A 17,939-nucleotide genomic window follows, 5' to 3' on the forward strand; every position below is an offset into this window, starting at 1 on the left:
GCGGGCAGACCTGGTGATCTACTTGCCTCCCTAAGTACTGGGCCCTCAGCCTCCGTAAGTACTGGGATTACAAGCATGAGCCACGGTGCCCGGCTGGCAGTTAGACTTTCAGAGTCTCAGTTTATATAAATGTAGCTCCCAAACATAACAATGAGGGTTAAAATTACCTATCCTGATGTTTAATGCATAGCAAACACTTGGTTAATTTTTCGCCTCCTGTTAATCTCTAGAGTCTCCTGTCACTCTCCCTGCTCTAATACGAACTAAGTCCAGGTGTTTCTTAGTCTTTACTGGTCTTCTAATAAACTAGTTGGACTCTTAAGATGTAAATTATCTCCCTAGATTTCTTTTACTCAAGTTTGCTTGCTTGCCACTTTTACAGCCCAAACTACATTCTAGACAAGATTTCTTCAGTTAACATGCCTTTTTTCAATCCCCTCTCATCTGCTGACCAATTCTGCCTTTTTAAAACATTTCTGTGGGTACACAGCAGGTGTATTTATTTATGGGGTACAAGAGACGTTCTGATGTAGGCATGCAATGTGAAATAATCATATCATGGAGAAAGGGGTATTAGCCCCTCAAGCATTTGTCCTTTGTTACAATCCAATTACATTATTTTTGAATATACAATTGACTGTAGTCATCCCGTTGTGCTATCAAATAGATCTTTTTTTTGTACCCCAAACACAATCAAATTACCAAAGCCAAAGGTATTCTAGGTATAGGATTTCAAGTGACTCTTTCACGTGATGATGGACTTTATTTTTCCCCTCTACTTCTGTCCAAGGTAAGGACAGCAGAAATATTTGCCTCAATGCCTTGCTTGCAGCAGCAGCCCAAAGGCCATGCTGAGGTGGAGTTCCTTCCAACCTCCCAGATTTTACAGCTCTCTTGCACAGGGGAAAATAGAAACTGTCTTTCCCCATTATCAATGGAATAATGTAGTTCAGTTTACAACAAAGAGAAACATGAAAATATCATAGGTAGGATGTTTTATACACATGCCAGTCTGCCCCTTCAACTGGCTTTCATTTTTCAGTATCTTCTAATCATGGAAAGGCTAACACAATTATTAACTTTAAACAAATTTTTATTACACAAAGGTTGTCACATAATTGGATATTTCTCTACTTTGTACACAATTATTCTCACTCTCCACAGAAAGGCTGCTTAACTTCTCATCTGGTGGTGGCAAGCACTAAAATCCTGATTTTAACAGAATAGTAGTAAAAATGCCTCAGTGATTTAAGTTGAAAGCAGTACATTGGTACATGGCTCTTGTACCCATTATCAGGAATGTACAAATGTTTTTTATTCAAAAATACAAAATAAATTATCTGTAGGCATGGACAATGACAGCAGTAAACCATTATATATTTTGTCAACTGAAACCAGTAACTGATGGTTATAGTGATTTTCAGCCAGCCTTTTTCTTCATTTTCTCCAACTGACTTCTCTGAAGTTATTGGTGAGGAACACTGCCTTGGGCTTCCTGTCACAGTTCATTAATAAAGGTAAAGCACTACTAGTCTAGGAGTTAGAACATGCCACCTCCCATACCACCTCCCATTCCACCCATTGCACCCATTCCAGGGTCCTTCTCTTCTTTAGGAATTTCTGTGACGACAACTTCTGCTGTAGTTAACAGAGAGGCCACACCAGCAGCATCCAATAAAGCAGTTCTCACAACCTAGAAAAAAGTTTAATTAAACATTAGTTTTCCCTTAGTAAAATATGAGCAAGACTTACTGAAAATTTCTGTCTGGGCATGGTGGCTCACCCCTGTAATCCCAGCACTTTGGGAGGCCGAGGCAGGTAGATGAGGTTAGGAGTTCAAGACCAGCCTGGCCAACATGGTAAGACCCCATCTCTACTAAAAATACAAAAATTAGCCAGGCATGGTGGCGCATGCCTATAATTCCAGCTACTCAGGAGGCTGAGGCAGGAGAATCGCTTGAACCCAGGAGGTGGAGGTTGCTGTGAGCCGAGTTCGTGCCATTGTACTCCAGCCTGGGCAACAAGAACAAAACTCTGTCTCAAAAATGAAACAAAACCCTGTTCTGGGTATCTTGGAAAGTATTCTTACTGGCCAGGCAGGAACAGGGTGTTCCAGATCCATCCTGATTTTTTCCTGCCTCCAGGCATGGACTCAACTGCTACTCAAGGAATCCCCCTTCCTTTTAGTGGAGTATTAAATATCTAGGTTCTGGAGATGTACATGAGAATTGTTGATGGGCACAAGTGCTACTGCTATTGCTACTGCTATTAGACTATTTTTCTGGTGACCAAAGATTTGGGATGTGGGGATATTAACAAAATGAACAACAAAAGAATTTTTAGAAAGTGTTCAACTATTTACCTTTGTTGGGTCAATAATTCCTTTTTCCACCATATTCACAAAATCTCCAGCCATAGCATCATAACCAACTTCTGAGGAACTCTGCATAATTTTCTCAACTATCAAAGATCCTTCAACACCTGCATTCTTAGCAATGGTCATTGCTGGAATTTTGAGTGTTCTTTTAATAATTTCTATACCTACAAAGAAATTTCAGCAAAATTTTAATACTTTCATTTGTAAATATTATAACACATTTATAATTTGTGAGGATATTGATGTAGGGAAATCCCAATCCTACTACAGGTCAAATAATTTCCTCTGAAAAAGATGTGATGCATGTTTAGCTCTGACATTAGCACTATTCTACTTCTGTTATTCAGGAAATGGATGTGCTATTATTCCATTTAGGGGACTGCAACATTATTATTCTAACAGAAACACTAAAATCAGGCCACAAACTCATTTAAAAGATAACTTTTTACCAATTTTTTGATCTTCATTAGCTGGAGTCAATGAGTCCAAGGCTGGAATGCATCGAAGCAGGGCACAACCCCCTCCCAAAACAATGCCTTCTTCAACAGCAGCTCTTGTAGCATTAAGTGCATCTGTAACTCTGTCTTTCTTTTCATTCACTTCAACATCACTTGTCCCACCAACCTAAAGATGAAAGAATTCCAGTTAGTATGGCCTCTTCATTCAAGATGCTAATTGCCAAGTCATTTAAAAGCAGTTTACTTAAAAAGCAATCCTGGGGTGGGCATGGTAGCTCACACCTGTAATCCTAGCACTTTGGGAGGCTGAGGTGAGTGGATCACTTGAGGTCAGGAGTTTGAGACCAGCCTGGCCAACATGGTGAAACCCTGTCTCCACTAAAAATACAAAATTAGCCAGGCATGGTGGCGAGCACCTGTAATCCCAGCTACTCGGGAGGCTGAGGCAGGAGGTTTGCTTGAACCCAGGAGGCGGAAGTTGCAGCGAGCCAAGATTGCACCACTGCATCCCAGCCTAGGTGACGGAGGGCTTAAAACAAAACAAGGCCGGGCGCGGTGGCTCAAGCCTGTAATCCCAGCACTTTGGGAGGCCGAGACGGGCAGATCATGAGGTCAGGAGATCGAGACCATCCTGGCTAACACGGTGAAACCCCATCTCTACTAAAAAAAATTACAAAAAAACTAGCCGGGCGTGGTGGCGGGCGCCTGTAGTCCCAGCTACTCAGGAGGCTGAGGCAGGAGAATGGCGTAACCCCGGGAGGCGGAGCTTGCAGTGAGCTGAGATCCAGCCACTGCACTCCAGCCTGAGCGACAGAGCGAGACTCTGTCTCAAAAAAAAAAAAAAAAAACCCCACAAAACAAAACAAAATTCCACTATTAATTCCTCAAATATTTGTTTAGTTCCATGGTACTACTGGGGAATACTACAGAAGGACAATCATTCTTGGACTCAGAACCCAAAAAACTTATTCATAATAATGAACCTTACCTTCAGCACAGCTACTCCATCTGAAAGTTTTGCCAGCCGTTCATTCAGTTTTTCCTTTTCATATTCACTAGTTGTGACATCTAACTGCTCAATGATTTCTTGAATACGTTCTTCAATTTTAACCTTGTCACCTTTTCCTTTTAAGAGCATGGCATCGTCTTTGGTCACAATGACCTCTCCAACTTTTCCTAAGTCATGAGGCTGAACGTCTTCAACATTTATGGTCAAACCCTCTTCTCCAAACACCTACAAAATGAGTTAAACGTAAACCAGCTGTAGGTTACAGTTTCTACCATTATACCAAGTTTATTAATATACCATGCAAGAGAATCATCTTGAAATACTTTCTTTGAAATGAGAGACTGTAAGATCACTGTTAGTCCAGAACAAGACTTGAGTATAGTCTTCCATTGCATTTCCAACTTCTCAATTCTCCCAACTCTGGTAATTATTATTAGCCTTACTTGAGAAAAAAACATCCAAGGTCACACTTACTGGTAGAGCCAGGACAAGACCATAGGCCTTGACTCTCAAGTCCTACATCATTTGTAGCACACACTTTTATCTTTCAAAACTGAAAACAGATCCCAGGACTTTGGGAGGCAGAGGCAGGCGTATTGCTTGAGTCCAGGAGTTTGAGAAGCCTAGGCAACATAGTGAGACCCACCATTACTAAAAGTAAAAAAATTAGCTGGGCATGGTACTGCACCTGTAGTCCCAGCTACTTGGGAGGCTGAGACAGGAGGATTGCTTGAACCCGGGAGGCGCAGGTTGCAGTGAGCCAAGATTGTGCCACTGCATTCCAGCCTGGGTGACAGATCAAGACACCCTGTCTCAAAAAAAAAAAAAAAAAAAAAAAAAAGGAAACTCCACAGATTTAGTCAATAAGAATAGTCAAGACAGATCAAGACACCCTGTCTCCAAAAAAAAAAAAAAAAAAGGAAACCCCTTATTCAGTCAATAAGATTTAGTGAATATAGAATAGTCAATAAGCCCATTCTTAGGCCAGACTCGTGGCCTCTTGGCTAATTAAAGGGAATTTAATCCAACCCCTACCTTCCAAAGAGCCAAAAGAAACAGATAGCTGTAGTATCTAATTGTGAAAAATGTTAAACTATCTATAAATTTCAGACAAGTATAAACATTCAGCAAACCATTATCGCATTTATTTTACTTACTGCACCACCAGTAGCAATAGCCATATCTTTAAGCTGGTTCTTTCTATTGTCACCAAACCCTGGAGCCTTGACTGCCACAACCTGAAGACCAACCTTTAGCCTGTTAAGAATAGTTGACAGTAAGATTTAAATGAAATAAAAATGCCTCTGTTTAAATTCCCCTCAAGCTCTGTTACTACTTAGATTACTTAGGACTCCCTAAGTAATCTGGTTTGGTTTTTGCTTTTTTTTTTTGGCTTCCTAGCAATTTTTGATCAAATTAAGACAGGAAAGATGTGAGACAGTTAAGGCTATTTTCTATTAATCTATACTTGTTCATATCTGTTTATCTTCTTAATAAACTGTTGGCCTTGCTGGGCGTGGTGGCTCACGAGGTCAGGAATTCGAGACCAGCCTGGCCAAGATGGTGAAACCCTGTCTCTACTAAAAATACAAACATCAGCCAAATGTGGTAGCAGGCACCTGTAATCCCCACTACTCGGGAGGCTGAGCCGCAAAAATCACATTACAGTAAGTTACAGGATACGGTGATAACTATTATGAATGGTAGAAAAATAATTACTAAATATTACATTTGAGGGTCATTTAATAAACATCTACTCCATAGATTGTATTAATGCTGAGTTTTGAATGAGCAATGTTCTGAATTCACTTCTTTTATGAATGTTATACAAAAAGCTGACAGTATTGTTAAGCTCACCTGAAATTTCTGCCAGGTACATGAATACTTAGAATGTGCAATCAAATGTCCATTTGAGAACAGATTGTGAAACAGAAGGAATGTTCAAACTTCAAGACAGCTGGTCTATTTTATTAAGGACCCAAATAAAAATTAGAGGAATAAGCTATATGCTATGTAAACTGGATATCCCAGTTTTCAACTAGCAGTTAAATGGCCTAATGAAAACTCCGTAGACTTGTTTTTTTCTGGCCTCAAGTCTTCAAGTCTTTTTTTTTTTTTTTTTGAGACAGAGTCTTGCTCTGTCGCCCAGGCTGGAGTGCAGTGGTGAGATCTCGGCTCACTGCAAGTTCTGCCTCCCAGGTTTACGCCATTCTCCTGCCTCAGCCTCCCGAGTAGCTGGGACTACAGGTGCCTGCCACCACGCTCAGCTAATTTTTTTTTGTATTTTTACTAGAGATGGGATTTCACCATTTAGCCAGGATGGTCTCCATCTCCTGACCTCATGATCCACCTGCCTCAGCCTCCCAAAGTGCTGCGATTACAGGCATGAATCACCGCTCCTGGCCAAGTCTTTTCTTAATCCCTCCAAAAAAGCAAATCCAAGCTAAGAAAAACGTTCCAGGGTAAGGCAGCTCATTAGAGCTTTTGGGTCACATCAACACATGTAATGTCTAAAACATACCTCCTAATTTGTGCATTTCTACTATAATGAAATGGAAAGAAAAGTCTTGCTTCTGACATACTTCAATTCTCAGATAAGGAAGAACAAACATTTTAATAATGCCCTTAGAATTAAAAGATCAGCCAAGTGTGCTTGTGCAAGTGTGTAGTCCCAGCTACTTGGGAGGCTGAGGCAGGAGGACTGCTTGACACCAAGAGTTCAAGGCTTCTGTGAGCTATGATCATGCCACAGCAGCCCAGCCTGGGTGACAGAGTCTGTCTCTCAAAATAAATAAAAAATATTCGATGGTGAAATACACTTACATCTCAGTTATTTATTTAAAGACAGAGTCTCACTTTGTTGCCCAGGCTGGAGTGCAGTGGCACAATCTCGCAACACTGCAACTTCTGCCTCCTGGATTCAAGCGATTCTCCTGCCTCAGCCTCTGAGTAGCCGGGATTACAGGCGTGCACCGCCACGCTCTGCTAATTTTTATATTTTTAGTAGATATGGGGTCTCACTACGTTGGCCAGGCTGGTCTCGAACTCCTGATCTCAGGTGATCCACCTGCCTGTGCCTCCCCAAGTGCTGGGATTATAGATGTGAGCCACTGTGCCTGGCCCATTTGAGTTATTTGGAATGTTAGTTGTTTACTTCCCTGTTCTATGCAAAATAATATTCTGAAAATATACATATTTTTAACCAGAAAAACCTTTTTAAAAAAAACAAAAGATTCACACTTGAACCCAGGAGGCTTGAGCCAAGATTGAGCCACTGCACTCCAGCCTGGGAGGCAGACTGAGACTCTTGTCTCCAAAAAAAAAAAAAAAAAATTACAAGCCAGGAGCGGTGGCTCACACCTGTAATTCCCAGCACTTTGGAAGGCTAAGGCGGGCAGATCACGGGTCAGGAGTTTGAGACCAGCCTGGTCAATATGGTGAAACCCTGTCTCTACTAAAAATACAAAAATTAGTCAGGTGTGGTGGCACATGCCTGTAGTCCCAGCTGCTCGGGAGGCTGAGGCAGAAGAATTGCTTGAACCCAGGAGATGGAGATTGTAGTGAGCCACGATTATGCCACTACACTCTAGCCTGGGCCTTGGAGTGAGACTCCATCTCAAAAAAAAAAAATTACAAGATCCAGTCATGTACCTTCAAAACAACTGTAAACACTTGCAAAATATAGAAAGGTACCAATGTGCTAAATCAGTCTGTTCTATGTGACAGCTGGGCAAAATAGTAAAGAACCATAAGGATACATAGAGCACACCTGATTTACACAATGACAATTCTAGATACAAACACAACTGGATCAAATGTGGAGGTACACATGATGGAGACTGCGAATAGAAATAGAAATAATTCTGTCTTTGACCCAGAAATATAAATCATCAAATACCACTGCCTATTACCTATTCAAGACGAGTGTACTTAGAGCTTCTCCATCAACGTCTTCAGCAATTATGACCAAAGGCTTACGGTGAGCATTGGCAATTTCAAGAGCAGGTACAATGGACTGGACACTAGAAATTTTCTTTTCACTCAGCAGAATATAGGCATCCTGGAATTCACATTTCTGACCTGTAAAAATAATGAAGATTTCAAAAATATACAAAAAATAACTGCAATGTATTTAAGTGAAAAGCTAAACCAAGGTTCCAATACATTTTAAAATTGATCAGTGAGTTTGTTTTCCTCCTTCATGTCTAATATGCATTAACTTTTGGAATATACACATTTATTTTTTAGAGTATGACACCAACTAATACCTATAGTTTGACACACATTAGGAAAGTATATTTTAAACATTTCAGGAGGCCAAAGCAGGCAGATGACTTGAGGCCAAGCGTTCAAAACCAGCCTAGTCAACATGGCTAAACCCTGTCTCTATTAAAAATACAAAAATTAGCCAGGCATGGTACTTCATACCTGTAATCCCAGCACTTTGGGAGGTCAAGGCAGGTGGATCACCTGAGGTCAGGAGTTAAGAGACCAGCCTGGCCAACTTGGTGAAACCCCATCTCTACTAAAAATACAAAAATCAGGTTGGCATGGTGGCGTGTGCCTGTAATCCCAGCTGCTCGGGAGACTGAGGCAAGAGAATCACTCGAACCCAGGAGGCGGAGGTTGCAGTGAGCAATGCGCCACTGCATCTTGCCACTGCACTCCAGCCTGGGCCACAGAAAATGAGACTCTGCCTAAAATAATAAAAAATAATAATAATTATTCAGTTATTGATTTGTTCTTACCTTTTGATGTATTAATAAAGTATGGAGAAATATAGCCTCGATCAAACTTCATGCCTTCGATAATTTCTAATTCATCATTCAGTGTTTTTCCATCCTATGAAATGTCAAAGAATTAGGTATATTGATTTCATTGAAAACAAAACATGGAATTACAGGCCAGATTAATAAAAACAGACTCCTCTGGCCATAAGAGATGTAGGGTGGAGTATGAAAAAGCCCAGGACATCCAATTGCACTTCTGCAAAAAATTCCAAAAAGTGCTTATTTGAATAATCATTTAAGTTAAGATGGATTCATTTCATGGAGTAAAGGCGAATTCACATAAAACACAGTAAGTACTTTATTCTATACATGTGCTGAGACTACATATGAAGGAATAAAAAAGCACTGTTTTTAAAACACAGAATTTTTCTATTTGGAAAATTCAGTTTTGATCATCAGATAACTCAAACTTTTGATCATCAGATAACTCAAACTATCTTTAAAAATACAAACACACTTGCCTTTACTGTGATGACACCCTTTCTTCCAACCTTTTTCATTGCATCAGAGATGATATTGCCAATTTCTTTGTCTCCATTTGCAGAAATTGTAGCAACCTGAAATAATCAAGTTACTCTTCAATAAAAGGTAAGGGTGGTGTCCTTAGTCAGTTCCCTTACCTTTTCCTAGTAACTTCCAAATTGATACTTCCCTTCAGGGGAGAGAAGGGGAATTTACGTTATGGTAGTTTTCATGAAACACTGGTTCTTTGCTCTTTTCTGATTCATTATTTGACTACATTGTTTTGAAGAATATGATATATAAAACTATTCTTGGCCGGGCGCGGTGGCTCAAGCCTGTAATCCCAGCACTTTGGGAGGCCGAGACGGGCGGATCACGAGGTCAGGAGATCAAGACCATCCTGGCTAACACGGTGAAACCCTGTCTCTATTTAAAAAAACACAAAAAACTAGCCGGGCGTGGTGAGACTTCGTCTCAAAAAAAAAAAAAAGAAACTATTCTTGTAACAAGAAGTTTAAAAATGCTGACTTCATTACAAACTGACAAAATTTATGCACCTTTGACAATGGCTAAGAACATTTTCACAACATACAAATGCATTTTACAGCCATGTAGAACTAAAATGACAACCACACGGCCGGGCGCGGTGGCTCAAGCCTGTAATCCCAGCACTTTGGGAGGCCAAGACGGGCGGATCACGAGGTCAGGAGATCGAGACCATCCTGGCTAACACGGTGAAACCCCATCTCTACTAAAAATACAAAGAATTAGCCGGGCGTGGTGGCGGGCGCCTGTAGTCCCAGCTACTCGGGAGGCTGAGGCAGGAGAATGGCCTAAACCCAGGAGGCGGAGCTTGCAGTGAGCTGAGATCTGGCCACTGTACTCCAGCCTGGGTGACAGAGTGAGACTCCGTCTCAAAAAATAAATAAATAAATAAATAAATAAAATGACAACCACATGCAGAACTAAATGACAACCATTATGGTCACTATTCTTTTCAAAGGTTTTAGCAGTAAGAAACAATGATTCTAATATTGATGATTGCGTAGTATTGTTATTCTAACATTGGTGTGATCAAGGAAAAAAAAAATTACACATGCCATTAAATTTTTTTAAAAACACATATAACATGTTAAGTCCTTACCTGTGCAATTTCTTCAGGGGTGGTCACAGGTTTAGACTGCTTTCTAAGTTCAGCAATTACAGCATCAACAGCTAACATCACACCTAGTTCAACAATATGTCATTACAATGTTTATTTCTCTCATGGCTTCTAAGTCAAGTAGAAATCTTGAGATTCGTTACAAATATTTTAATGCCTTAAATTTATTTTTATTATTTTTTTTGAGACAGGGCCTTGTTCTGTCGCCCAGGCTGGAGTGCAGTAGCACAGATCACGGCTCACTGAAGCCCTGACACCCTGGGCTCAAGGGAGCCGCTGAGACCACAGGCTCAAGCCACCGTGCTCAGCTCGTTTTATTTTTGTAGACAAAGTCTCGCTATGTTGCCAAAGCTGGTCTTGAACTCCTGGGCTCAAGTGATCCTCCCACCTCAGCTTCCCATGTAGCTGGGATTACAGGCATGTACCTATGCTTGGTCTTTAGTGCCTTAATATTAAATTTACACACAGCTTCTGAGACAGTGCTTCTTAATAACACAGAGTTGCATGGCATGTACTTAAACAGTAACTTTAGGTTCACACAGTAAATAAAATCTCACAATGCCAAAATTTTGAAAATAGGACTAAAACAAGGTAGATGTGTATAGTTTCAAGAGTCTCACCACTGAACTCATCCTATGCAAATTATTCCTAACTCAATCATGCTGCCTGTTTTCAGTAGGGTCCCCAACACTTCTCATGTCCATTAGATGATGCAAAAAAGAACCAAAATGGTTAACACTCCCTTATTTTCAACAAGAAGTATAGTTCTTAAGTGATAGGAATCTGTTGTGACTATGCCTCTGCAGGTGTCAATTATCTGAAAACCCCTCAATTTAGTATGTATTATGAACTAACAAAATATTTTTGTTTTACATCACTCTTAACAGTCCTATTTTGCTCAACTGGGAGTAGTGCTAGCTCTCTTGTTGTTTGAGAAATGTTACTTCAAAAAAAATCCAATGCAAGGTGTTGGGAAGTCCTCTTCATAACCTTGATACTTGTTAGTGATTTACAGTAAAATTGCTTTTAGTGAAGTGTAGTCACTTGGTCCATAAACATTGAAATATATGAGGTAATGATACATTAGTATGCCAATTCTGACAAAAAATTATCAATAGCTCCCCCACCTTCACTCACAAGAGGGTTCCTGGTTTCAACCCTAACATACCCTGGATATACACAGCAATTCTGCTGATAGGAAAACCAAGTCTTAGCACACAGCTAATAAATGACAAAGATGGGACTAGAATTTAAGTCTACACTGCCATGAAGTTCATGCTGAGGAGCAAATCTGTTAATTAAGTTGCACTCCAGTTACAAGCACTAACAAAACACAAACCAATAACACGGTGTGTGCTATTAAGAAAAAATAAACTAATGGGCCGGGCGCGGTGGCTCATGCCTGTAATCCCAGCACTTTGGGAGGCCGAGGCAGGCAGATCACGAGGTCAGGAGATCGAGACCATCCTGGCTAACACGGTGAAACCCCATCTCTACTAAAAATTAAAGAAAATTAGCCGGGCATGGTGGTGGGCACCTGTAGTCCCAGCTACTCGGGAGGCTGAGGCAGGAGGTTCACTCGGGAGGCGTGAACCTGGGAGGCGGAGCTTGCAGTAAGCGTAGATCACGCCACAGTACTCCAGCCTGGGGGACAGAGCGAGACTGTCTCAAAAAAATAAAAAAAAATAAACTGAGGAAAACATTACTTTCTGACATTCTGAATGATCCAGTGTATTCAGTCTTACTTTCTACAAAACTAAACTAAAAATTAGCCAGGAATGGTGGTGAGTGCCTGTAGTAGTCCCAGCTACTTGGAGGCTGAAGCAGGAGGATTGCTTGAGTCCAGGAGTTCCAGTGCAGTCCAGCCTAGGCTACAGAGCAAGACCCTGTCTCTAAAAACAAAAGAAACCAACTAAGTAAAACATCAAAATTACCTAACAGTACCTACCCACCATACAGCCAGGCATTCAATCACTACTTGCTAAAGGAAAACCCAGTTTAAGATTTCTCCAGGCCAAGAGGAATGAGAGAAGGATCAATTTCCTAAAGTAACAGACACTCTCCTTAGCTCCAAGGAATCAATGCCTTAAAGCACACTGAAGTTTAGAACACTGTAGTGACAATAGACATTCCTACCTCTCCTGATTTCCACGGGATTAGCACCTTTGCTAATCTTCTCGAAGCCTTCCTTGGCTATAGAGCGTGCCAGTACAGTAGCAGTGGTAGTGCCATCCCCAGCCTCTTCATTTGTGTTATTGGCAACATCTTGAACAAGTTTAGCTCCAATGTTTTTATATTTATCCTTTAAGTCGATTGACTTTGCAACAGTCACACCATCTTTTGTTACTTTGGGACTTCCCCAGCTCTGCTCAATAATCACTGTTCTTCCCTAAAAGAAAAAAAATGTAACAGGATCACACATACCCTAAGGATTACTTATATTTTAAAAAATGAGCAGTCTTCATAATAAAGCAACTACTTCAAAGTCTCCACATAAGTTGTGTCATTTTTATCAGTCTTGCAGCATGAATCTCAAGGGCAAGTTTATCGACATTCTTTGTCTACAGACAAAATGACCTGTTTCTCTGCCAAGAGCATAATTTTGAACTAAGTAATTTAGAAGATTAAAATACTAGGGACTAAAATTTGTCATCTTATAAAATGAACAAGAACACAAGACAAAGAATAACAACAATCTTCCTATCACTTATACCTAAGTTTTAGTTAGTGCCTGTTATCTTTTAAAGCAATGTGACTTGTTTTAAAATTCGTTTAAAATATTAACCATCAAGGCAAGTAGTGTGCTCTTCCAAGTTCACTCAACATACAACTTCAACCATGGCACAGTTATTGGCCATCCTTTGGATTTGAACTAAAGCTGCTACTTTCTATTTGTGAGGTGTGCAAATGTTGTGTTTTATGCAGTTGTTTGGATCACTTGGTATCTGAACTGTCTTCAAACTGAAATGAAGCACCACTTGATCGCACACCACCTTCAAAGCCCCCCTCAAAATATTACCCCTATTAAATGAGACTTATTTTAAATATGCTTTGGAACAAGACAACAGCAGAAAACCGATAGGTAAAACTAGCATCTTGAGGTGGAGGAGAGAATGGGAAGCTACTGTATAATGAGTACAAAATTACAATTTTCCCATATAAAACGTTTTGGAGATGGATGGTGGTGATGACTGCACAACATAAATGTAATTAATGTCCCCATGTCCCCAAAGTGCACACTTAATGGTAATTTTATGTTGTGTACATTTTACAATAAACCAAAAAAAAAATTTAGCACCTACAAGCACATACCTGAGGGATTATGGAAGATAAGTTAAACTCTTCTCTCTACACTTGGCATGAACTACTCAGAAAGGATCCAAATTTTAACTTAGGCAAGCAAAATTCTACCTCGAGTTTAAGAATCCATCTTGAGCTATGTTATTACCCGATTACATCACACATTGAACAAACTAGTTTCGAAAATCTGGCTGAAGCAGTTTAAGCTTTAAGATCATGTCTAAGAAAAAAAAAAGTTAACCAATACTTCAGAATTCTTACATGTAAACTGAGTTCTCAAAAATGGATACGAAAGTACTGTTCAATAGTTCAGTGCGACTATTTGTGAGCAAAATGCTATTAATACTACCATAACTCCATAATTATAATAAAATAAAAATACTGATACCTTTGGCCCCATTGTAACGGCCACAGCATCGGCTAAAAGGTCTACACCTTGAAGCATTAAGGCTCGGGCATCTGCACCAAATTTTACATCTTTGGCATAAGCCCGAGTGAGATGAGGAGCCAGTACTCTGGACACCGGTCTCATCTGGCGAAAGACTGTGGGTAACCGAAGCATTTCTGGGGATGGAAGCAAATAGATAATCAGTACTACCACCTATGCTGCGCTGCAGCACAAACATGCGCACCTGTGCAACAGAGCAAGCAACGTGAGATGGTGAGCCTGGCTGACCTCTGCCAGCCACTACACTTGAATGACGGAAGGCGCCGCAGCTTCGGAACATCAGCCACTAGCGCAAGCTAAAGAGCCGCCCCGGCGCCTGACCTATAGCACTAGCACAAAGCACATGCAGCTCCTTCCCCACGGCCACCTATCCCCGCCGCCAAAAACGAGTTAATCTTTCACCGCGAAAACGGCCTTGTGGGCAGACCCACTCCAACTGTGGCCCCTGAGAAACCAAGTCAGCCGGAGAGAGGCAAGTTACAAATCCCAGTGACCAGGGAAGCTGAAAGTATTCCTGACGGTGCAAAAAGCAGCTCAGCAAAGTATCTCCATGGATCCACCCAAGGCTACTGTATCAGAGCAGCCAGCAAGGCCGCGATGCTGGGGGCCGCGGCCCGGCCCACTCGGCGCGGGCCCACGTGTCCTTCTTTCCGAAGGCCCCCAGCAAGGTCAAGAGTGAAGGCGCGGTATCCCAGCTGCCTGCGGGGGAAAAAAGCGGTTCCCTCGCGTACACCACCCTCCCCGGTTCCCTGAAGTCGACCAGGCGCGGGTTGCACCAGCGGGCCTAAGTGGCTACAATCCCCAAATTCAATCCCCGTGAGTTGTCCCTCCTGCGCCCAGCCGAGGTCCAGGATCCGCGTCGCACGTGATGGAACCCGCATGGACCCGGGAGGCCTGGACCCGTGGGCCTGGGCCTGCGGTGCAGTGCAGAACTCCAGGTTGTCGTCGCCCGCATCCTCCAGCAGGACCGCAGAGGAGGAAGGCCCACTTGGGGGTCGCAGGCGCCGGGGAAGGCGGCGTGGGAAGGCCGCATACCTGCGGGGCGGCGGCGGGGCGTGCGCGCAGCGAGACGAGTCGTCGGCGGCGAGTGAGGGACAGAGTGCAGGGCGCACACGGCAATGAGCCCGTGTCCCCTCCCTCCGCCTCTCCCCCCGCCCCAGGGCACCACGTGTGCAGGCAGCTCCCACCCCCTTCCCGTCAGCCGGGCCCCTGCAATCTGCACACCCTGCGCGCGAGCCCCGCCCCTCCTTACCCGCGCAGGGTGTGCTAGCGCGCTCAGCCCTCTCCCGCCGGCTTAGGCTAGTTCCCGGGCCGCGCTCAGTTCCAGAACTTTCCGGAAAGTGCCGCGCTCCCTACGGGTCAAGGGTAAAATCGCGTCATTTCCGGGAGGGGACGAAGGGGTAGTTCTTTCACCTCGGCTGGGCGCCTAGAAAAGCCTAGAAACAGCTCCTCTTTTCTTCCGCCTCCGAGTCTTTGCGTCAGCGGCCTGCGCAGGGCCCTGGGGGCGAATCGCGGCGCGCGTCGGGGCGACCGCCCTGTCTCGCGGGGAGGGGCGAGGGGGCTAGCGGCGGGGGTTGGGGCGAGCGCGCCTGCGCGCTGGGCGGGTTTTTCACGTGTCGCCAGAGCTGCACCGCGAGTCTCTCCTTGCGGCGCTACACTATAGCAGAGTACGAGTCTGAGGCGGAGGGAGTCATGGTGAGTCCCGCGTGGCACCGAAGCCTGCAGGCCCGGGCCTGTCTGAGGCGTACGGGGATCACTGACGCCCCTCTTTTGTTGGGCTAGGCGGGAGGAATTGGTGGCCACTCAGTGACCAGCGCCCGCCGGCACCTTGGAGCGGCAAGGCCTGCCCGACCCTTTTCTTCTCCGGGGGCTCTTTGCACGCGCGTGTGCTGCGGGTGTGTAAGGCAGGGGGCGGGAACCCAGATGCAAGCGCAGCGTCCCACCTGCTCTGCAGGGCCTTTGTGGATGTGTAATATCTTGGGTAAAAAGCATGGTGCCAGGCAGGGAGATTGACCCAGCGTTTCTTGAAAATTTCTGGAAAACCCTGAAGAAGGAAAACATTTGACCTTGGAATAAACTAAGGTTGACCTTAAAGCTGGTCTGGTTGCTCACCAGAGGAGCGACAACGACCCTTAACAGATGTAAGGAATCGGGAATTAAACTTGGAATATTGGTTAGTACATTCAAATGCGTTTCCTTAACGAATAAGCTGAGGTTTGGTGTTAACTTTCGAAGCCAAAACGTGTTGAGATGTATACAACACGGTGGCGTTGCCTGTTGATAATATGATTACATTTAGTTTTTGTTTCAAAACATTTCTCTTCCTACAGGCAGGACAAGCGTTTAGAAAGTTTCTTCCACTCTTTGACCGAGTGTTGGTTGAAAGGAGTGCTGCTGAAACTGTAACCAAAGGAGGCATTATGCTTCCAGAAAAATCTCAAGGAAAAGTATTGCAAGCAACAGTAGTCGCTGTTGGATCGGGTTCTAAAGGAAAGGTAAATGGGGGCTGCGGTGGAACTATTTTTTCTATAGTGTGCAGTGGAGGGAAAAGGAGTAATTCTGGAGTATTAAAAGTCTCCTATTAGGTAGAATTTATGTCATGTCCAAGATCATTAACTGCTTTGGTTCTAATCTGTTTCTTAAAGGAAAATGACTAATATAAAGTTGCTTATTTTATATGACCAATGCTATGATGTTTATTTTATGTGATAGTTTCGGGTATTAAAAATTGTCTTCAATACGCCGGGCGCTGTGGCTCACGCCTGTAATCCCAACACTTTGGGAGGCCGAAGTGGGCGGATCACAAGGTCAGGAGTTCAAGACCAGCCTGACCAACATGGTGAAACCCTGTCTCTACTAAAGATAGAAAAATTAGCCGGGTGTGTTGGCATCCGCCTGTAATCCCAGCTACTGGGGAGGCTGAGGCAGGAGAATCATTTGAACCCTGGAGGCGGAGGTTGCAGGGAGCCGAGATCCCGCCACTGCATTCCAGCCTGTGCGACAGGGCAAGACTCTGTCTCAAAAAGAAAAAAGCCTTCAATAGCAATTTGGTAGCCTAGTATGATCAGTGTTTGCCTTACATTCTAAATTTTTAATAAGACAAAAGAGGCTATGCATGGTGACTCACACCTATAATCCTTGCATTTTGGGAGGCCAAAGCAAGAGGATCATTTGAGCTCAGGAGTTCGAAACCAGTCTGGGCAACATAGTGAGACCTAGTATCTATAAATAAATAAATAAAGACAAAAGATGTGCTTCAAGGTAAAATGAGGGGGCATTTAAGAATTGAGAGGAATCTTGGACTATTCGTTTAACCCCTAACACATTGACATTGCCCTAATCTTAACCAGTTGGGGCCTTAGTTGGTGTACCTATCCGAGGAACAGGTTGGTCAGTCTTGTCCAACCTGCAGCCCAGGACGGCTTTGAATGCCACCTAACACAAATCCCTAAACTTTCTTAAAACATTTCTTTTGCAAGTTTTTTAAAGCTCATTAGCTACTGTTAATGTTAGTGTACTTTATGTGTGGCCCAACACAATTCTTCCACTGTGGCCCAGGGAAGCCAAAAGATTGGACACCTCTGTTTTAGATGTTCCTCAGTTAACTATTTAGGCCTTAGGCTTCTAAAGATGTCAGTCAAAATACACAGTAAATGCCTAAATGCCGTTGGGGCCAAATAATGTTAGCTGCATTGTTCCAGTTGCTTCTGAGGAGGAAAGCTGTATTGAGGAGCTGTCATGGAGGTAGGAAGGAATAGGAAGACTTTGGGGAGTGGACACTTAGCTGCAGTCCCTTTCCCCAAATCTGTACTTTGGAGGGAACAAAACAATATTACATTTTTGTATGTTGAAGGAAAAGATGACCATTTGTATATGGCATTTTCTGGGTGCTGGCTACTGTTGCAGGTTTATTTCATATAGTTGATAAGTTAC

The 17,939-nt window shown here is 43.0% G+C and overlaps 2 protein-coding genes across 4 annotated transcripts in view; one reads left to right on the forward strand and one right to left on the reverse strand.

Annotated features, from left to right (window-relative positions):
• Positions 1–1,075: 1,075 nt before the first annotated feature.
• HSPD1 (heat shock protein family D (Hsp60) member 1) lies at positions 1,076–15,391 on the reverse strand. Of its 2 annotated transcripts, none has more exons than XM_009182691.3 (12): positions 15,259–15,391; positions 13,947–14,122; positions 12,395–12,647; positions 10,241–10,323; positions 9,096–9,191; positions 8,593–8,686; positions 7,756–7,924; positions 5,002–5,101; positions 3,824–4,069; positions 2,827–3,001; positions 2,363–2,541; positions 1,076–1,693 (listed from the first exon to the last, which is right to left on the reverse strand). In XM_009182691.3, the coding sequence occupies exons 2-12, from the start codon at positions 14,118–14,120 to the stop codon at positions 1,541–1,543; spliced, it is 1,722 nt and encodes a 573-aa protein (XP_009180955.1). In that variant the 5' UTR covers positions 14,121–14,122; positions 15,259–15,391; the 3' UTR covers positions 1,076–1,540. The 2 variants fall into 2 exon arrangements, with proteins under 2 accessions (XP_009180955.1, XP_009180954.1); XM_009182690.3 differs by having other exon boundaries at positions 15,042–15,302.
• LOC101019904 (MOB-like protein phocein) overlaps positions 15,257–17,939 on the forward strand; it is a 56,879-nt gene continuing 54,196 nt past the window's right edge. The window contains exons 1-2 of one of the 2 annotated variants that reach the window (XM_009182688.3): positions 15,257–15,701; positions 16,337–16,501. In XM_009182688.3, the coding sequence (XP_009180952.1) occupies positions 15,699–15,701; positions 16,337–16,501 (168 nt within the window). In that variant the 5' untranslated portion in view covers positions 15,257–15,698. The remainder of the gene's footprint in view (positions 15,702–16,336; positions 16,502–17,939) is intronic. The other variant, XM_031651442.1, reaches the window with a different exon arrangement.

The sequence above is a fragment of the Papio anubis genome, chromosome 10, assembly GCF_008728515.1.
Source record: "Papio anubis isolate 15944 chromosome 10, Panubis1.0, whole genome shotgun sequence".
NCBI lineage: Eukaryota > Metazoa > Chordata > Mammalia > Primates > Cercopithecidae > Papio > Papio anubis.